Here is a 21,902-nt window from a genome sequence, read left to right on the forward strand (position 1 = left end):
AAGGAAGGAAGGAAGGAAGGAAGGAAGGAAGGAAGGAAGGAAGGAAGAGAGGGAAGGAGGAGGGAGGGAGGGAAGGAAAGAAGAAATGGAGGAAGGAAGGGAGGGAGGGAGGAAGGGAGAAAGGAAGAAGGGGGAAGAAAGGGAGGGAGGGAGGCAGGAAGAAGGGGAAGGAATGAAGGAAGGGAGGGAGGAAGAAAGGGAAGAAGGAAGGGAGGGAGGGAGGAAGGAAGGGATGAGTGAATGAACCATCCCACCTACCCCAAACCTTTAGGAAATTTGGTAATCTTACAAGTAGACAGAATTGTCTTTGCTACAACCATGCTGGTCTTGTCTTAGTGATCTTCCTACTTATTAAGAAAAGAACCTTTTGTATGTCTAAAAGTAGATTGAGACCCTCCAGGTGGATTTTAGTTGTATATTGCCTATACATGGGGCAGCCAGGTTGCACAGTGGATAGAGCATTGGACCTGGAGTCAGGAAGACTCACCTTTGTGAGCTCAAATCTGGTCTCAGACATTTACTAGCTGCATGACCCTGGGCAAGTCATTTAACCCTGTTTGCCTCAGTTTCCTCATCAGTAAAATGAACTAGAGAAGGAAATGACAGACCACTCCAGTATCTTTGCCAAGAAAACCCCATATTGGGTCATGAAGAGTCAGACAGTACTGAAAAACAAGTGAACTGAGTAGCCCGAATAGGGTCAGAGGCCGCCTCAGCAGGCTCAGTCACTCCCAGGCACCAGGCCTAGCCACCCACTCAGGGTTCTGACAAGCTCGTTCCTTAGCATTGATGGCAGTGGCTCTTGGGCATTATTAATATTAGGATGATCAGATGGAAGCTTGAGAGATGGAAGACACAGGGAAACTATCTAATGCCAGCCCTGCATTTTATAGAACAGAAAACTGAGCCCAGAGGAGGAAAGTGACAACTAAATTCATACACAGGGAACAGATAGACATGCCATTTGACCCTGGATCCCTGACTCCAAGTCCAGTGTCTAGCACAGCATGCTTCAGCACATAGGCTGCCCCAAACCAACCAAATGGCTTCCTTTGCCATTTCCTCTGAGTGTTCTGTGCAGCCCACTTCTGCCTCCATCTGTTGTCAAAGCCTACAGCTCTCTTGTCTCAGAACTGCAGTGTCAGCCTTCTCCTACTTGATAGAAGGAGCACCTCAGACAAACCAAACAATTGCAGAAGGCAGATGTTATTTGCAGATCTTAAACACAAGGCATTTCTTTAAGAACCAGGAGTCAGACATGGGGCAGATGGAGAGCTGAGATGATCCTTCTCACCAAAGTGCCACTTTGGCTCCTGAAATGAAATTGTCCTTTCTAGAGGAAAGCTATGTTTTAGAATAGAAGCCAGGTGTGTACTAGCAGGGGACTTCTCACTTGTATGCCTCAGAAAAAGTTGAAAACCATTATTCTGCTTAGCAGTATTTCCTTTTTCTCTTGGACCAGTTATTTCTTGGAAGGGGGAGATTTTTTCTCCTCTAAAAAGAAAACAGATAGATAATTTCTACTTTCATCAGACTATTTAAAAACACCCCAAGAATAAGTGTGAATGTTTTTTGGCATATAAAGTATTACAGCATTTTTGTAAAAATACCAAACTTACAAAAATGGGAACAGAGGTGGGAGGATTGTATTTGTCTTCACTGTGGTACTTTTAATATGTGACTTTGTACCACAAAGGGACCAAAGCCAGCTACCTTTATAAAAATAACCCTTATAAAAATGAATTAGCTATTTTAAAATTGAGTTCAAAATAACACAATTTGTCAAACATCAGTGAAGTGACCGGATTGCCTCGTTTAATGTCCAAAAAAGTTCTATGTGTCAGCCTAGAACACAGAGCCTAAAAATTCAACACTAAGTTTGACCAAAGGACATGGATTTGGCCTCCATGATCTTCTACCTGGCTGGGTGACCTTTCTAAAGCCACTTCTACTCTCTAGGCCTCAGTTTCCTTCTCTGAAAAATAAGGAGCTTGGATTTCTGAGTTCCCTTCCAGATCTGTATCTAAAATCCCCTTCTGTGAATGGGGAAAAATCCACCACACCGTTCCTCATGCCATAACTTTTAGCAAGCCCAATGTTTTGCACAAAGGTCATTCCATAGTTCTTAATAGTGCTTTAAAACATTTTTGTGGAATGGTTGACTGCATAAGATGCAGACATTCCAATTAGGTGGCCTTGGACCTGGGTGAGGGGTATTTCATTTTAAAGATTAAATAATGTGGTCTTTTGACATGCATTAAGATTTTATTAATTAAGCATGGATTAGTGGACTACTTTAAAAAAAAACAACTGCAATAAGGTTGCTTAGCTTGAGACAGGGTATTTAGCCCTTTATTAACGTTTTCTAAATTTCTCATCTGATTAATCATTTATGGGCAAAAGTTGTTTTGTAATGCTATTTCCTGAGAAAATGTTATATCATTATCATTATTAGATGTCTCCTAAGCAATATGTCGATGACTTACTACTCTACAGATTCTTAGACATCCAATCATTTCCAAGTGGCAAACAATGCTTACGTTTGCTACGTTAGGGAAGCCAGAGGATGCCTGGGTGGTAAGTGACGATAAAATCCTTGGTTCAGGTCTGACGATGTTGAATCAAGTACAGTCTAAGTGAAATCTTCTAAACTGGATTACCTAAGGAAACTACCACCAGAATTGCCTTGCATATTCAGAATACTTCATTGGTCCTGTGCCATTAAGCTCTCTATGCCTCATCACGGCAGCTGCTTTTCCCAAGTAAAGAACTGGATATTAAAAGAGACAACGGGTTAGAAAATTAATGGTTGCCTATGGCTTAATCTCCTAGTTTGTACTAGCCAACCCATACACTTATGAGGCAACATATCTGAATCCCAAACTCAGTTCTTTGGAGTAGGGGCCAAGGTTCTTGGAAGGTGACTCCAAAAGTCCATCTATCTATCTTGAGATGAGCATCATCTTGCCAGTCCTGGCTTTGTTTTGTGCGTGAGAGACTTTTACCTTTTGAAAAAAATCTTCCCTTAAGAAAATTAGTGCCTAAAGCACCTTGATGCTTGTGTCAGAGCAAGACATTTGTAAATCATGGCCTTGGGGGAACTCATATCTCAAGATTTCATGCAACGAGATTTTTGTGAATTCAGAGGATTAAGCCACAGTTGACAGCATCTCGAACCCTTCCCACTGGGGATTTCAAACTTTCTTTGCATAATTGGTATGTGTTCAACTAACTCAGCATGTGTTAGGGAAGATAAAAATGAAGATTAAATCTAAATCATACTGGGAAAGAAACATGATTCCGAAAACTTTGAGGAACTGCTACATATGATACAGAATTGCAAGATCAGAGAGGATTGTAATCTAAGAAAGAAATGTTTTGGGGGAAATTATATTGAACTGGAAATAACTGGTTTTGCAAAATAATGAGACTGCTTGCCATCTCTCTGCCAATAATAATAACTCCTAAATTTTCTGTTATGCTTTAAAATCACATTTGATCTTACTGGGTCCCTCCCACAGCCTTGTATGGCAGGTGTCATTATCATCCCCATTTTCCATAGGAGGGGACTGAGGCTTAGAAAAGTAACATGATGTGACCAAGGTCACACTGCCCATCTCAGGACTTCCTAGGTCCAAGTCCACTGGCTTCTATCCTTTACAGGCTGAAGGAAGGAGGGAGTCTTAAGTCTGCCAAAGCTCCATGGAGGCTTCTCAACTACACCCTCAAGTGACATTTCAGGGGAGAGGGAAGATATGCCTCCCCTCAAGAATGTACCAGCCCCAGTCACTGAGGATGGCCCTGGAGGGGAAAATGGAGGAGCCTGGGCACTTTCCCTGCAGAGCCTAGGAACACTTAGGAGAGTCACTCTCTTCCAATGGCAGCATGGTCTGCCAGTCTGCAGAACAGTACTCTTTCAGGACCTTGGTCAGAGGCAGCTCTGGACTAGCTGGGTTCTCCCACCAGTCCCTGGGGAAGGGGTGGTGCCAGTGTTCTCACATAGATTAGAGAGTCATTCCTTCCTTTGACAAGGGATGTGTGCCCTAATAGGCTGGACTGCTTGGATTTTTTTTTTACCTTCATTGTTTTGGTTTTGGCTATTTTTTGTTGTGTTTCACTTCTTCCTTTCCCAGCTCATTGAAAACCACATTGCAGACTTAACTGAGGAAATCTCCTGATTTCTCCTTGTTGATTCTCCAGTTGCTCCGACTGAACTTTTCTTTTTCTTGCCCGAGGATGGTTTTCTATGATTCAATTAAAGTTATGTCCTCTGCTACAGAAAAGACATGGACCTAAACCACTATATCGGCTCCCTGCTGTGGTCCTCCGCTGATCAGTGAGAGCTCCATGTGTCTCTCTGGTGCTCAGGGCATTAAAGGCTGTAGTGAAAGGATAGTGGGGTTTTGGTCACCAAATAACTGGACACATGGGAATTGCTGAATCACCAGTATTAGAGCGTTGCTGCCTTAGAGGGCCTCTTAATTAAAACATTCATGAAGACAGGGCACTTATTGCCTTGACCTTCTCATTTATTTAATTAAAGAGAGCAACTCTTTTCTTAAGCAGCTTTTCCAGTCCCTAGCTCCTCTTTCTGTAATAGGGTCCTGATTTCATTAGCACAGGCCTCTCTGGGGATAGCTACATGTGTTAAGCAAGTCTCAAATATTCAACTAAGTCCCACTTGGCTTTCTAAAGATCACACAGTTCCAGCTGCTATCTCTACCTGGAAATGCAGTACATATATAACAGCTGAGAAAAGCATCATTTCCATGAAGCAGTAATAGGCCTGCAGGTCATACCTAGCTGGCTAGAAAAACTACCTCATTAAATGCGGCCGTGTAAACAAATCTCTGTGGTGTAAGAGAGCAGCCATCTTCATCACTGGCAAGGGTCATGTAAACAAAGGGAGCAGCGAGAGTGCTCATATGCATAGTGAGTGGCATTGCTTCTGGGCTTAGCAAAGCTTTCTCCTTCATTACATTTTTGATGCTAAAGGTTTCACCACACTGAGCAAAGAGGAAATAACTAATACTGTGGGATACAAATGGGAAGACTCTTAGGAACAGGTCAGTTATGAATCCCTTGTCGCCAGAATAGGCTTAGTGGTCCCTATAAGGAACTTCAACTTTCTGCAGTGAAAGATGCTCATAGGCTTCAGCAGCAGAAAGTGAGGAATGCCATCTCTCGGTCCCATCATTTTTCAGAAAGTAGACACTGAATCCAAAAACTAGGGGAAATTGTTTCTGTGCAGACCCACAAACTATCCAGGGAGAAGACTGGGAAAAAATGGAAGTCAGGCTCCCCAGTGTGTGCATTTTAAAAGTAGCTCCCTATTAGGTGCTTAAGATGAGACTGAAGCAATAGGCCTTGGGAATTCCTTCTGGGGTGTGATTCTATACCAGCAGCAGTTAAAAGATAGGAATCTCCAGAGGAAGTGAACAAACTTGGAAAGGCCGACTAGTCCCAGATGGTGATGGTGTTTGTTTAAATACCACCCTGAGGATCTGAGATTTATCCCAAGGCAATCAGAAGGTACAAGCATTCTTGAGCAGACCTATGCTTTAGCAGTTGAGTGGAGGATATACTGGTGAGGGAAGATACTGGAGGCAGGGAGACCAACTAGGAGGCCACTGTGAGAGGCCAGAAGAGAAATGATGAGGGACTGATCTGTGGCTGTGTGAGTGGAGAGAAGGGGATGTGTTACTGAAGATAGAAATAACAAGATTGGGCAGCAGATTGGATATATGGAGTGAGAGAAAGGGATGAGGATGGCACAGATTGCAAACCTGGGAGGCTGGGCGGCTGGTGCTGCCTTTGACAGGAATAGAGAAATTCAGGGGGAGTGTGGTGGGGAAAATACTGAGGTTTTTTTGAACATGTTGAGATGTCCAATAGGCATCTGGTGCTTCAGGACTAAAGCTAAGGAGAAAGGCCAGGGCCAGATATATAGATCTGGAAATGATCTGCCTAGAGATCTGAATTTAACTACTGAGAACTCATGAGATCACCAGGTGATAGAATAGAGGGACAATCCAGGTGCAGGACAGAGGCCTGTGGGACCTGGATAGCGGGGGAGGTAGGGACACCGAAAAGGAGCGATCAGATATTTGAGAAGAGAATCGGGAGAGAAGAGATGAAGGGAAATGCAAGAAGAGAGAGGGATCAACAGTGTCAAATGGTGCAGAGAAGACGGCGAAGAATGTCACTTGTCTTTTTTAAATGGCAATCAGCAACAGCTATAGCTGAAAGCTGTGCCTGTCACTTGTGGGCAATTCGTTTCTCCCTTGAAAAGTGAAAAGCAAATGAAGCCAGTACTTCTAAAAGGCTCTGTTTGACAGCTCTGGAGACTCACTGGAGCTTTTTATTCAAATGAGAGGTAGAATGACTCTGTCATTTTCCCTTCTCATGCTCTATTGATGCGTCTGTTGTGTCTGTTGCTATTTGGGAAGAGTCTGTTGGCTGGGTGAATAGTTCTTTTGGTCATCCCATCCCCAAAAGGCATCAGCCAGGCAGTTTTCTGTGCAAGTACAGACAAGGGTCTCCAAAGTGGCAGCTTTACAGTTAGACCTCAGCATTTTCCTATTCTGTGGGCACTTCTGTTTTCTTACAAGAAGGAAACAGTGATCAAGTGAGGCTAATGACACAGGGGAAGGGGCACAGGGCTTGGTGTCTGGAAACTCAAGTCTGAGGTATAACTCAGCCTTTAAACCACTTCTCATTTCATCTCAAAGTGCTCTAAATTAAATTTCTCCACCTCTGAAATTCCAAGATCAGAGGTGAAATTATAGTAATTGACCAACATGTCAATATGTTCCTGGGTGGGAATGGGGGCTCTCCTCTTATGGAGGGCCAGGGCAGAGTGGGGGAGAGTGCAGCTATTATAAACTGGATTTGGAAACCATTAGCCAGGTCCAGGAAGCAGAAATGAATTCCCTTTTTCGTGCAAGACCAATTTAAAAGCCCATTATTAACCTTTCTTCATTTAAGGACAGGCCAATGAGGACAATGAAATCACAGTGAGAATTCAGACTACTAATGCTAATTACACAGAAAACTGTTTGGGCAATGGAGCGAGACGTCTCCCCTGAGTGCTGTGTTGGGGACAGATAGAAATCCCATGAACGAGTCACCTGGAACGAGTCACCTGACGTGGAGCTGAGCCGCTGCTGAGAAAGCCTAGTCAGTGTCCCGGACTAACAGCAGAGTTAGTTGTTGGCCCGAAGCTTTCCCTTCTGACCCCGGAGTTGCCCATTTGCTTCGAGGCATTCAGTGTTATGATGGGCTGGGTTTGTAATGATGGCCTTCTTAGACTAAAGGGGGGAAGAGCATTCAAGTCTCCTCTACATTCCAGCACTTCTGGGCTAGCAACCTTCACTGTCCCAGGGCAGTATTTTGGAGCTAAGCTGGAGATTTACAGAAAGTCACTTAATCCTGCCCACTCCAAAGAGACCCGATGCCAGACAGGGGGCAGGTACAGGTCGGGGGAGGGAGAGAGGGAAAGGATCTCTTCATTTTAACAGAAAGGTACCATTCCCCTGGGGGGGGGAGAGGAGAAGTGGTGAGGATGGACCTGCTTAGCTACACAGAGGCAAGGGGGTAGCAGAATACAAGATAATGGCTGGTGTCTGGCTTTTGATCACAGCACAGTGCCTTATCCATAGCAGGATGTCTTCCCCTTACCCAGCATCTGCCTCTTTTAGCTGCCCTGCCCAAGTTGCTGCTATCACAGCACATGGGAACCCCTGCTCTCCACTCTGGACTGGCCATTCTCCCTATTTGCCCTTTAGGCTTTTAACTCAGGGGTCTGAGAAGGAACTCTGAGGAGTGAACTCTCTGGGTGAAGGGGAGTAAAGGCAGAATCCAAGCACAGTTTGGCTAAAGAGGAAGGGGTCCTTGAGTCTTGTTCCCTTTGGGTTCCCATTGGCATCCCAGGAGCACCTAGAAAGGCAACAGGCTCACTCAACAAGTCTTTTTGTCATCTGGTCCATCTTTTGCCATACTGGCATACTGCCAGATTGGGGATGGGGGCAGGAAGGGAATAAGCACTTCTGTTGGGCCAGACAATTCTAAATGATTTACAAATATCGTCTCACTTGATCGACAGAACAGAGGGCAAAAATCTGGCCCCTAGAAAGCTTGCCCTCTTAAGAAGTGTGCAAGCTAAGCTTTGGTCTCACACACAAAGAAGTGACAATAGGTTCTTGATACTTCCCCCGCGGGCCACAGTAAATGAAGGCACAGGGTGGCTGCAGTCCAAGGCCCAGGAGTTGTTTGGATGGACATAGCCTTGCTTCCTGCTGATCAATCAATGAGAGTTTACAGAACTGAGGCAAGATAGTAGAAGGCCACACAGATGCCGCCAGTTTCTTCTCAGTGCCCATGTGTGCTTGGTGCATGGTGAGGGGCTAGTTTTATAATATCACCATGTCACAAAGTGATCCTGCCCTCCACTTCCTCTAAATGGTCTATTGCATGGCAAAACACTTGCCTCCCAAGAGTTTATTATTTTGAATTGTGCTCCCCTCCTTTTATTTGAGTTGATGAATTCTCACATCATGGAGTTCTAGACAGATTGCCCAATTTAAAGATCAAAATTTCCTCACATCTGTATAGAATCTATTGAGTTGTATCCCACTGAGTTTTCACTCAAGGTCAGGGACTTCAGCTTATCACTGCAAGATGAAAGCAGAGGAATGAAATGAAACCATTTTTAAAATTCTGTGGCATCATGAATCACAAGCATTTCCAACAGGTCATTTGGGTTCAGGATCTCAGGAGAACAATAGAACCAGAGGGAACCTTTTCTCCTCAGAGCATCAGGTGGGGAAGATAACCAGCATTACTTAATGAGCCAGAACAGTAGGAAATGGAGCTACCTCATCCTGTAATAATGTGTTTCCTGACAGCTTCTGAGGCCCAATCAAAATCCCATTGCTTCCTGGCTTTTCTAAGCAAAAAGGCAAACCCTCAGTAAATATCCATTGAGAATTTCTGGTTTTGGCATTGCAATTGGACTGAGGGTCATATGGACATTTCCCATCTGGGAACTCTGAAGACGCTTAGAATTCGAGTTCAGATCTTGAAACAGTCCAAGTGAAATAGTGGGGCTTGTCCTGCCAGGAGCCAGAAGAGTCACCCCTCAAAAGTTATAAAATCGCCTCCACCTCCCAGATGCCAGGCAAGAACTTTCCAGCGAAGGCCGGGCCAGAGTTTAGAGTCAGGCTCCAAATATTTTCCAAGGCCTCGTCATGAGTCAGGTTGGAAGGACCCTGTCTCATATGTTCTCTCGAGCTAAATTATCCTGTTAGAATTCAGATGAGGCCCTCCCTGGAAACATCAGATTTCATGAATGCTTACCATATTAATTGGACCATACTTATTATTCATTGCCAGATTGCCCTGGGTTCCCAAATTGCTCTGCATGGCCCTAGATTTACATTAGTGGAAATCAATCTAAAGAAGTCAACTAGGCTGAAGTTTTGCCATCTGCCTTTGATGGGGGGAGGGTGCTTTGCAGTTATACTGACATTAAATTGAATTTACAATGTGACATTGGATTGGAGGGGGGAGGCAGAAGGTTCTGTACCTGCTTCATGCAGCTGATGACCACAAATTAATTAAGACTCTGGTTGTGGAGAGTGGCAATGTCTGACTCATGTGCAGAGAGGTAAGCCATCTAGGGCTTTTTCTCAAGGCAGTGAAAATTTGAGGGTGCTATCAGCATATAGAGAAAGTTAGCTTACCCCCTAAGCAGCAAGAATTACTTAAAATCGGAAGTTCTACGGTGGCCTGCTTCCTACCCCCAGGGGCAGCCCTTAGATGAGTTCCTCCACAGTCTACCTGCCCTTCCTTCCATGGCATTCTCAGCCAGGAGCATGTAAAGCATGACAGAAAATGTAATCTGGGGATTGGGGAGAAGCATCGTTATCTTGGAATATGGGGAAAGCATAAGCCATTGCTGCTAGGCAAATACAAAAATACTCAACCTTTCTTTTTCCTCCCCAGTGGTACCAAGAGATAGCCCTCCCATGTTTATTTGAAAAAGAAACCTTTCTAGAGATGTCACAACCTTGTCTGTTTGGGGTTTGAAAAACCCTCTGCACTGCTCAGCCCCCAGACAGACCCAGGACTCTAAGTGGCTATTGGTCCTTACTGTGAAATTGTAGTTTAGTTGTGACTCTCCACGACCCCATTCAGGGTTTTCTTGGCGGAGATACTGGACTGGTTTGCCATTTCCTCCTCCAGATCATTTTAAAGATGAGGAAACTGTGGCAAACAGAGTGAAGTGATTTGACCAAGGTCACAGATCTAGGAAGCATCCGAGGCCGGATTTGAACTTGAGAAGATGAGTTTTCTTGATCCAAGTCCCTGCAGGGCCACCTAGCTGCACCTTGCTATGAAACAGCCTATACCTTAAAGTTGTTAACTTTGTTTAGTTTATTGACATTGTAGAAAGAGAGCAAGAAGACTACAGGCAATGGCTCTTAAGAGTATATAGTTACTTATTGATGATTTCACCCTGTGCCCCCACATCTACCGTTAGTGGGAAGGCAATGCCTTGAAGGCAGCAGTCGAGGTTGTTTGATAGAGGAACTCCTTCAATTCCTGAAAGCCTAAGAAGAGACCAACAGTATGATGGTCTTATATTAGAACTAGATCGGATTCTTAAATTGAATGGCTCTAGGGGTTTCCTGAGGCTCTCCCCTCTTAACACACTTGAACACCATCCTCCAGATGCCCGTCTCAAATGGTGAAAATCTGGTTGAGCTGGGCTCCTGATAGCAAACCCCCTGGCCAGCACATCCATGGGGCGATGCTCTTCCCAGGACAGCTGGCCCCCATACTAACCTGAGGTTGCTTTTTTTCCTTCCTTCCTCACCTTTTTTATGTGGGTCTTCCCTAAAGACATGCTGATTATATATACTGGGAATATAATTAGTAGAGAGCTCCATTGCCTTCCTTAAGCTTTTGAAATGGACTAGAATTTGCATGGGGTTGGTGACTGACCTTCTTGGATGCATAGTTTGCGGAGAGATGACTTGTTTCCGTCTGAACTAGGATCAGATCTTTAAATGCTTGGCCTAATGCTCATTTGGTCCCCTGAGGCCAGTGCTTTGCTCCAGTCCTCAGCAGTGCTCAGGAGGAAGGTATCCAGAAAGTACAAATTACATGAGATTGACATGTCCCACTGGTCTTTCTGTTTATGCCAAGGAGGCTAGTGTTGCTGCACATCTTATTTGTATGGGATATTGTGAAGGTCAGTTGCACAGAGTGCTCTCCAGGTCTGCTCTCCCCCCCACCAAGGCAGGGTCCCAGGAGGTCACAGAACCTGTCATCTAAGCCCCATGATAGCTGCCTGCCTCTGAGGTGCTCAGATGTTATTGCTAATGAGGCAGTGGAGACAGCTTCGCATTAATTGGCCCAGAAGGTTACTTGGAACCTGTGAGCTAGCAATTCTAACAACTGGGAATTAGAAAAAATAAGAAAAAATAACGCTTGCTATCCCCATTGTTGCATTTCAATGCTCCTGGATTTGGTTATAAGAATGTGGACCATTTTATAGCAACATGCAGCATCCTACATCTTGGGACTTAGTAAAAATAGGGTTTTTGAACCAGAGCTGATACCATCAAGCCCCCTCAGGCAATGTCTTCAACTCGTTTCACCCTTTCCATTGTTCCAGCATAGACAAACCTTCTTCCCTGAGTGTTGATGAAGAACAAGAAGGGTCACCAGTCTTGGGTCTGGCCTCTTCTTATTCTGAGGAATGGCTCAGCATGCTACTCTCACGTTACCTTGCTCCTCAGACCAACAAAAGCAAGCATTTAACATTGGCCACCATGTCTCCACCAGCTGAAATTATCCACTGATAAGCATTGACTGAAGTCTCTGTGTACCCTTGGTCTCTCTGGAGCCCTGGAGTCAGAAGGATCTAAGTTCAAATCCAGCCTCAGACACTTACTAGCTGTGTGACCCTGGCCATGTCACTTAACCCCAATTGCTTCCCCCCCAAAAAAAAAAGTAGAATGGAGTACTAAAAGAAATGAGTCAGACATTTGGATCAATATAACTACAAATTGTACTTGTGTTTAATGTAATGATTGGGTCCCTACTATAATTCAAATATGTATCTTTAGATTTTAATATATATATATATTTATATATAAATATGTATGTACATAATATGGAAATATGTATCTTTGTTTTCTCCCTAGACCTCTTCTGGAGAAAGAAAATTCTACAATTCCCTGCCACTTCACACCTGCTGGTGAGTTCTTTGCTTTCTCTATGGAAATTCTCTCTTCTGCTTTCGCTCTATCCAATGGTGGATGGAACACGAAGATGACTAGTTTCCAGGATAGACATATGCAGTAAAGGACTCAAAGGCTCCTTCGCTATGCTTAGTTGGTCAGGGAACGGTCCTCTCAGAGTCAATCTTATTGATTTTTTCCAGATTCTCCTGGCCAGTGTCATCATGGTTAGGGCATGTCAACACTCACCAGCCAAGGGCTTTCTTATGAGCCGGTGGGCAGGCCAGATGAAGTAGGGCTGACTTAACAGTTGTCTAAGTAGCCTAATATTCAGGAGTAAGTGGGAACTTGGCAACACAACCCCACCCACCTACCCACAATTGTGCTTTTCCTTTTCCTTTCAAGAAATGTCATCCTGGTCTAGTCTCTCTGTACTTGATCTCCTATTCCCTTGGTTCACTTCAGTTGTAGGAGCAGAGCTGGCAATGCTCTCTGAAGGGGCCAAGGACCAGTCTGTGGAAGTATGAAACACTTGACAAGCAAACACACACATGCGCCCGCGCCTACAGCCCCTTGTTCCTCTCCCAGCCACCTCTTTCTTGTTCCTTCAGATCCCTACCCCGTGCTCTTGGGTCTCCCTCTCTACTTCTCCTACCCTCATCTTCACAGTCCTCCAATTGAGTATAGTGCACTGGACTGGCCTAAAGCCTCTCTCTGTAAGTCAATGGCCTCTAGGTAAACTAGGCTGATGTTCTAGCCAAACATGACTGGTGAGCCAACCCAAGTTCCCCCTTTGTCCTCAGTGCTTAAAGTTGGTTGGCCCTATTACTAGGGAGGGATATCCAGTTGTCCATGCGGCCTTCTGATAGCATAGCACATCATCATGCTTTGAAGGCCCACAGAGACTGCGCCAGCCCTGGAATTCTCCAGGCTTCCTGACTCTTGGGCCTCAAGGGCTGCCACTACTTAACACTGAAAACTTTGTTCAAGCCCATCTTAAGCTCTAATTAAATGGCAGAGCAGGGCGTCGAGCTTCACCAGGGCTCATGATTAGGCTGCATTCATATCGGATTTCAGATCTGTAGCATACTGGGTGCTGGCAGCAGGAGAACTCTCCCACAGAGTGCAGAGACAAGGTGAACGTGGAGGCCAATGTTCACCTCCCTTTAAACAAACCACCAGCTCTTAGTAAATCCTCAGCCGGCTCAAACAGCTAAATGCCATTTCTCCAAATCTTCACAAACATGAAGCAAGGGTGGCAGAAAATAATCAGCACTTGAAGGGGGATTGGCCCCTCGGCGCCTGATGTCCTCAACTCTTCGAGTTGGCAGGAAGCCAAGAGGTCAGGCCAAGCTCTCTTCATCTGTCCCTCAGATGCTCACAGAGCATCTACTGTGTGCCAGGCCCTGCTCCCCTTGGTAAAGGGATTAGAAGGTTGGAAACAGAGAGTCAGGTCTGGGGGACAAAAGATCCAAAGGTGTCCCAGCATCTTTCTGTAGGATCTCATGACAACTTTCTTGAGAAAGAATAGAAGTTATCCCCAGAGATACCAAAGGGTCCTAAGTCCCCAGGCACTCTGTAGATCAGAGGGCCCCTGGAAGTTAAGGTGTGGCCTTCAGGAGCTCCCAGTCTCATTGTCATTCTCTCTACCCTCTTTCTGTGTGTGTCTCTCTCCCTCTTCTGTCTCCTTCTCTCTTCCCATTTGTCTTTGTGGCCCCCAAAGATCAGATCCAGAGGCTGCTCCCTGGGCACTAGCCGTCTTACTTTGGAGGGCAAGGTGCTCTCTCCTCTCCTCCATCCCTCTCCCCTCTTTCTCTTTCCTCTCTTTCTATCTCTCTCTCTCCCCCATCTCTGTCGCTCTCTTCTATCTCTCTCCTCTATGCCTCCATCCCTCCCTCCCTCTCCTTGTCTTTCTCCCCTCTGTCCCTCTTTTTCTCCCTGTCTTTCCATCCCCTTCTCCCCCATCCCTATCTCTCTCCTTCCCCTCTTTTTCTCTCTCCCTCTCTTTTCTTTTCTCTCCTGTCTTTCCCCCTTTTTCTCCCCCTCCCTCTCCTTGTATCTTTCTCCCCTCTGTCCTTTCTGTCTCTCTCCATCTTTCTATCCCTGCCTCTCTCTCCTTGGCTCTTTCTCCTATCTCCACTTTCTAGCCTTCCTCTCTCTCTCTCTCTCTCTCTCTCTCTCTCTCTCTCTCTCTCTCTCTCTCTCTCTCTGTCTCTCTCTCTCTGTCTCTCTCTCTCTCTCTTTCTCTCCCCATCTACCTCTTCCTTTCCTCTTTTTCTCTTTTCTCTCTCCCTGTCTCTGTCTCCTCTCTCTCCCTTTTCTATCACTCTCTATCTCCTCTATCATTATCTACCTCTCTGTTCTCTCTCTCCTTCCTCCCATATTTCTATCTCTCCCTCTATCTTTGGTCTCTTTCCCCTTTCTCCTCTTTCCTCTCCTCTCTCTATCCTGTTTCTCTCCCTATCTCTCTTCCCCTCTTTCTCTCCCTCTACTTTCCTCTTTCTTTTATCTCCTCTTTCTCCCTGTCTCTCTCTCTATCCCCTCTGTTTTTCTCCATTTCTCTCTCCATCTTTCTATCCGTCCTTCTCTCCTTGTCTCTTTCTCCTCTCTATCTCTCTCCTTCTCTCCTCCTATTTCTCTCCCTCTCCTCTTTCATTTCTCTCTTCTCTCTCTCCTTGTCTTTCTCCTCTCTGTCTCTCTCCATCTTTCTATCCTTCCCCTCTGTCTTTCTCTCCCCCCTTTCTTTTCTCTACTCTCTCTCTATCCCCTCTATTTCTCCCCCTATCTCTCTTTTCTCCATACCCTCTGGGATGGGGAGAGGGTGGTGAGGGAGGGAGAGGGCCTCTTAGAGATTAGAGGTCTTTGTCATTCTAGGAAAGAGAAGAAAAGAGACTCCCTTAACAGACTCACAGCTCAATCTCTCAGGCTGCTTCATCTCCCATCTTCTCCTTCACATCCCTCTTACAGGAGAGGAAACCCTCTAGCCCCTAAGAGAGAGAAGAGGAGAGAAGATCCTCTAACCTCTAAGAGAGAAGACAGAGAGGAGACAAGACCAAAAAAGCCAAAAGACAGTCCTCACCCTTACCACCTTCTCCCTCTCTCCCTCCCTCATAGTTCACACCTACTAACCATAAGTTTCTCCCAAAACTCTGTCCTGGTACTATTCTCCTCTCCCCTCCTCTCCTCCCTTCCCCTCTCCCTTCTTCTACTCTCCCTCTTCTCACCTCCTCCTCTCCCTATCTCTCCTTTGCTGTCTTTCTTCTCTCTCCCCCCTCTCTATTCTCTCTCTCCCCTCTACCTCTCACACCCACCCACCCCTTTCTAATAGGTTACATTTCCTCTACACGTGGCCCCTGGATGCCATGGGTCAGAGCTTGGTTCCCACTGTCTCACTGTATGGCTACGTTTCTTACTTCCTTGGCCTCCCTACTGTTGCTTCCAAACCACTTGAGACTCACTGTTAATCTTAGTCCTGCTACCTCTGACATGTACCCCTGGAGCAGGACAAGAAGTTAGCCTTTTAGCACGGTTCCCATGTCACTTGGGAATTCCAGTCCCTGATGGTGGAATGGGGTCAGAACGTGAAGCTGAGTGGCCCCCAAAGACCAGATCCAGAGACTGCTCCCTAGTCACTAGCAGTGTCACTTTGGAGGGCACAGGTGGCTAGCCATCACCTTCGTCACCATGCCATGTCAGGGTAAGTGGGAGTCACCCGGGACGCAGTGTCAGCCTTTCTCCCCACTAGCTGGCTTCCCTTCCCTCCTGTGCATCCTCATTGTCAGGCAATCCATCCTATTTCACATGGCTGCTGGGGCTATCATTCTCAGTGGGGGCCCCCACCTCACCCCTCCCAAAAAGAGAAACCAAACCTCATAATCCTGGCGTACAAGATCTCAGCCTGGCCTCCTTTAACGCAGGACCTTAATAGGCTTGAGATTTTCTTCATCCTTCATAATCTGTCATTTCCCCCAAAAAAGAAAAAAGTTGGTCTTGTGGCCAATCGCCTTCTCCTTGGCAAGGGCAGTTGGGGCCTGCCTCTCATTCTGCATGCCATGTGCCCACTCTGGGAATGACCCGGTCCCCTCTGTTCTTGTGTCCTATGCTCATGAAATGCTTTTGCTAATTCACTCACTCTGGGTTGTTTCTGCTATTTTCTTTGAATAACCAACGCCTTGCTGAACTGGCATGCTGCAAGTAAGTCTCTCGGATCGACTCGGGTGTATGGGAGGGCTGCAGCAGGTAGGGATGTGCTGGAGGACCTGAGAAGGCTTTCCCTCTGGGCTTGCTGTTAGGCCTCACCTTTGTCACCTGATTTTTTAAGAGGAAACTTCTGAGTTGACAAGAAAATTGGTTCCTACCAGATGTTCATCCCTGAGAGCAGCCCAAGGATCCCTGACTGATTTTGCTTTTGGCATTCCTCTAAGCCATGATCCAGTGGTCCCTAGAGTTAGAAACTGGGTTAATTCCCACCGTGCCCTTCCTTAGCCAGGTGACCTTGAGCGAGTCACATTTCCTGTTCTCTCCTCTGAAAAACAAGTCACATTTGTGACTTCTCTAGCTCCTTCTCATTCTGAGATTAGGATTGCACAAGAGTAGATCTAAGAGGCCACAGGTTTCATCACAAAAATGATGCTATCTTCCCTGGGGCCCTTGCCAAGGAACCTGGTCTCTGTGTATCTGCTTCACCTTAGAAGATGACTGGTGGAAAGCACAAACATATACACAGGCCTAGGCATGACCTTGTTGGAAAGGGAGACCCCAAGTCCCCCTTCTCTGAGACCCAAATGTGTCAATGGCTTCCCCTCTCCCTTTCAGTGATCTTTGTGTGTTTCATATGACAGTAGCCTAGTAAAGCTAAGACTAAAGGCCAGGGAATGCTCCTCAGCCCTCCCTTCATGGGTCCCCACCATACCTGTAACCCTTCAGTATCATGGAATACCTGCCTTCATTTTAAAAAGCTCTGTATGGCCGCTACCTGGGAGAAGGCAGTCAGCACTAAATGTAGACCCAGGCCATCCCTCAAACAAAGTGGAATGCCAAAATCAAACAGCCTAAGAGATTCTGACTCAGAAATCACTGGGCAGCCTAGGAAATCAGCTCAGCTTTGGGGGATACAGAGGCAGTGGCCATGAGTCTTGGGCCCTTGAGGGGGGAGAGGCTCACGGGGCATCCTTTCCAGCCGTCCTTCTGCACATCCTCATACAATGGAGCCCCCACTCCTGCCTGTGCCCAAACAGTATGAATATAACCAGTGGACCCTGACAGGCTACATCCCATTGTGAAGCCTAGTCCTGACCTTGCCTCTCTGTTTCGATGGAAATGCAGTTGACTGACTTGCAGCCATTGCTGTTTTCCTATTATTCCCCAACCAAGGCCTCTGTAAGGTTAACAAGCAGCAAGAGGTGTTTGCTCATTTCTGGGCGTGTTCTCCATGGCCCATCACAGATTTGGAGGGCATATTATTTTAGGAACATGATTGGTATCATGTCAGTCACAGTGGGGGTGGGTTCGAATACCGGAGGAAAAAATGGCCCTAAGTGGATGAGCTGGAAAGTCCAGCTGTCTCACTCCCACACAATGATCAGAGGCTCAAAGACAGGGGATTTGGCCAAGACCTGAAAGGCAGCAAGGGACAAAGCAGAGCTTCCTGCCATTCCAAACCTGCTCTGTCTCTCCACTGAGGATTTGGAGAAAGGAGACTCAGAAATCAAATGTAGCCTTGGCCACACTAACTGTGCCCGTGGCATGGCCCTGCCCACCCTTCGGTGGCTGAGGCAATGTCTTAAACCTGTCACTGCCAAGCAAATGGTCTTTTCCTACTGGTTCAGGGACAGCCTGGATACCCTTAAGCCCCTGCTGATCTGGGCCCAGCTACTCTGGCTCTTATGGACTTGGCCATCCTGAGTGTGCCTGTAGAGGACTCACCCTGCCCCAGAGGTCTTGGGGTCCAAGTTACCTTGTCTAAGACTTGGCCTTTCATGTACAGAGGGCTGAGTGACAGGATGCAGGGCGAGAGGTGTCTGGGGGTCCACAAGGCTTTTGAAGGTTCTCACTCCTCTCCTCAACCCTGCAAGCAGGTGAGGTCAGGCCAAAGAAAGCCATTGCTCCTCCAGCCTTGCCCTTGGAGACCTCTCCCCTCCATCTCATCAGGACCAAGCCTGCCACCTCCCTGGTCTGCCTTGGGATGGTGCGGAGCTCTGTACAACTGAGTTGGCCACTGTCGCACTAACCCTTTGGACTCTGCTAGGGGCCAGGGTTCTTTGTAGCTTCACCAGCCTTGACCGCCTCCTCTGTGCCCAGAGTTTGGCGATCTCTGGTTCCTCCAGAGTCCATGAGGCCATGGAGACAGAGAAAGGAATGGGTCCCCCGCATTGGAGGCAGTCTAGTTTTCTTACTCACAGCTGCCCCCCTGCAGGTCCCCAGAGCTAATTTGACCTCCCGCAGCACGCTTATGCTTTGCAAATTTGCTTTGGCACAGGAGCTGGGGTTCAACCTATGCCTCAATTTACTCATTAGATGGAATGGCCTTTACTGGTTGCCACATTGATTAAGTAAATGCTCCTTCTCAGTCACCATGTTGCTAAACTAAGCTGTCTTCTGTGGATTGTGCTAGTCCGATGTTGCTTTCTTGTCACTTTCACTCTGGGTCCCTTCTGGCTTTCTTCTGCTTTGCCTTGCCTTCATTGTCTTGCCTTTTCTCCTGCTGTTCTACTAAGTAGGCAAACAAACCCTGGGACACAGTGTGCTCCAGCCACGGGATCGATGGAAGACAAAACAAACAGCTGTTTAAACCTGCCCGGTAGGAAATCCAAGACATTAATTTGTATTAAAGCATGTACTGCAAGAAGTCTGTCTTGCAGCCCTTGCTGGAACAGACTCCCCTCAAAGCCTGAGACTGGCCACCTCTGACTTCTGCCAAAGTCCTCTTGCTAGAGTCTCCCCTCCCTTCAGTTCTCACTCACAGAGATATTACACACATCTTTACTGCTAGAGTACCTGCACTGACAGTAAAGAGATAGACCCAGAGCCAGGAAGCAAGAGATTCAGCCCTAAGGACACCCCCAGCTCTTTACAGATAATTCTTTTTGCCAAAAAGCCCCAAGATGAGGCTTCCCTTCATGCATCTCCCTGGCAATCAGCATGGTTCCTGGTGTGTATGGTACCCTATTTGACTTATCATGTGCTACTGCCAAAGTTAGGGTATTGGAAATGTCTTTGCTAAACATGTGATTTCACAAGGATTTGGACTTTCTTCTGGGTGAGGTCTTAAGGCATTGTTCTCTGGGCAAGAGCTGCAGCTCTGAAATGTCATCATACTGTTAGGGGGGAAAGTCCCCTGGCCAAGAGAAATGTGGCTTTGTTTTAATTCAAGAATATGCCTCCTTTGCCCAGTGACATGCCCATAAACAGCCTGTGGGTCAGACTATGGGCACAAGACCTCTGGGCATCAGAGCCCCCAAAGGTGAAAGGGCTATGTATAAGGACCTGGCAGTAGGTCACTAAGTCATTGAACAATGACACAGGGCTTTGTCAGTAGATCCTGGTCTAGTGGAGTCATTAGGATTTGGGCAAGGGAGGTAAGAACCCCAGATGGTGGGCAGGTTCCATCAGATTTCCCAATGACAATTGGAACTTCATCATTCAATTTTGAATACTGGCCAGGGGGCCATGTGGACAAGGCCCCTAATCTCAGTTTCTCTGTGGGATGAGGAACGACCAGACTGGCACTCATTGAGTAGTTCCCTAGGGTTTCAATCAGGCATGGAACCCATTTTCTAAGGGTTCTAGAGTTTGTGGTCTTACTGTATGCACACATGGATGTGATTGCGAGACATGTATCTGCCTATGGGGGGGTGAATGGACATTCCAAATCTACACTTGTATGAATGTAATTTCTCTGGCCTTTTCCATTCTGTTAATGGGCCCTTTGAGGGCTCCACATTTTTATGACAAACCTATATTCTTTAAATGATACAGCAACGATAAAACAACGTCCCTGTCACTTTACAACCAATCCTGAGTAGAATTTTTCCTCTCCACAAGAAAGTGCAGGTAAGTATACGTCCTCCAGACCTAAAGTATGGGGACTTGCATTCCCAGATCTCCTCTGAAGGATGGGTGTGGGGAGGGCTCCCAGGTTCTGGATCCTGGAGGCAGGAGAGGGGAGGAGGCCTTGTCATTACAACTTGGGGTTATTTCCTCTTCTCATTCAGAAGCTCTTATTTGTGCCTCAGGCAGAGGGGTCTTTCTAGGTAGAAAAGGGGGCTCTCTCCATGACCAGACTCTCTTGGCAAATTTACATCCATGGCATCAGCTCACTGCTGGCACCTTTTCCTGCCTGGCAACCTGCTAAGGTTCCTGAGTCCGGTCCTCGCCTGCGAGGGGAAAGGGGAACATCATGGAAATGTAGGACTGATTTGGCCTCACCCAATATGAGCCCTTTCCCTGGGATTCTCCAGAGCTCACCCATGACGGAAAGCTCAAATACTCACTGGACGATTCTGAACCAGGCAAGCAGAGATTAATGCCTCCCAGCTCGCTTGACCCTTCTAATGATGTTTCTCTAGAGAACAGACTATGGGACCAGAAAAAGGAAGAGGTTGTTGATTTGCTAAAATATCCATCTGTCTGGCCTACATTAGGCCGATCTCCACCACAGCCTACTCACAGATCTAGTCTACTCATTCAGTGTGATTCCTAGTGGAAGGCATTTACGGCGGTCCTAATCTTTGGTTTGCTTTCAGCCGTAGGTGTTTCAAATGCTACCTGGGATCCATGTATGCCCATCGGTAGTCCTCCTTGGAGGTCTGCTGACCAGCTCAGAATCCCATCTTAACTCATCTCCTACTTGTCTTCTAGCTTCAGACGTTGGCGGAACTTGCTTGGATGCAGCTTCCTGTGAGGTAAGCTTCTTCTTCAAACCTGGGAGCAGCTTTTCCCTGCTTGCACTCCTCAGTTCCATGAGTGGTGAGTTATCAAGGTCCTACTAGGACCTATGAGAAGAAACTGAGCTAGAGATGGGTAAAAGTCTTCTGTATAGATGAGGAGCCCATTGGCTGGGGAATGATCATCGGGGAGTGCTGTTCATCCTCAATAGACCCATCTCCACACTGAGTATTTCTGATGTTTTCCAGGCCTATGGGCCTTCTGCCCATAGTTCATGAGATCAGAAACCCCTGAGCTTCGCACCCCCAAATAGTGCTGACAAAGTAAGAGTTTCTGAGAAGCCCTGTATATGACTCAGGCATCTGACCCCTTTTCAAAGAAATCCCCAGCCAAGAAGGGAAAAGGGCAGAGAGGTATAATGAAAGAGATGAGGTTACTTTCCAGCATCACTGACAGGGGATTTGGGAGAGAGAGCTCAGTTATTTTTCTGAAGGTGTCCAGTAGCCCTTTCATGTTCCCCTCAACAGGCTTGGGCAAACGTGGGGTTTATTTGATCTGACCGGGGTTTAAACTCATGTCAGGTTTTTTGTCTCCCTCCAAGGAAGATCAGGACTCTCAACTGAACGGCCAACTGATAATGTTCCCTAGGCGCCCGAGCGGAAGCACTGTGCAACCATGAGTGCTCTACTACCCAGAATTAGGGCACTCTCCAGGTAAGAACAGCAAAGAGGCAGTCTCATGCTTGCTTCCTTCCAATGTGGAAAA

The 21,902-nt window shown here is 46.6% G+C and overlaps 1 protein-coding gene across 1 annotated transcript in view; it reads left to right on the forward strand.

Annotated features, from left to right (window-relative positions):
* The window catches only part of HTR2C (5-hydroxytryptamine receptor 2C), a 110,143-nt gene that overhangs the window by 74,979 nt on the left and 13,262 nt on the right, over positions 1-21,902 (forward strand). Inside the window, exons 4-6 of the mRNA XM_069065209.1 lie at positions 12,216-12,268; positions 21,111-21,154; positions 21,739-21,850. Coding sequence (XP_068921310.1) covers positions 21,813-21,850 — 38 coding nt within the window. The 5' untranslated portion in view covers positions 12,216-12,268; positions 21,111-21,154; positions 21,739-21,812. The remainder of the gene's footprint in view (positions 1-12,215; positions 12,269-21,110; positions 21,155-21,738; positions 21,851-21,902) is intronic.

This window comes from Petaurus breviceps, unplaced genomic scaffold, assembly GCF_028583685.1.
Source record: "Petaurus breviceps papuanus isolate PSGF00001 unplaced genomic scaffold, PetGlider_PUasm1.0 90681, whole genome shotgun sequence".
Lineage (NCBI taxonomy): Eukaryota > Metazoa > Chordata > Mammalia > Diprotodontia > Petauridae > Petaurus > Petaurus breviceps.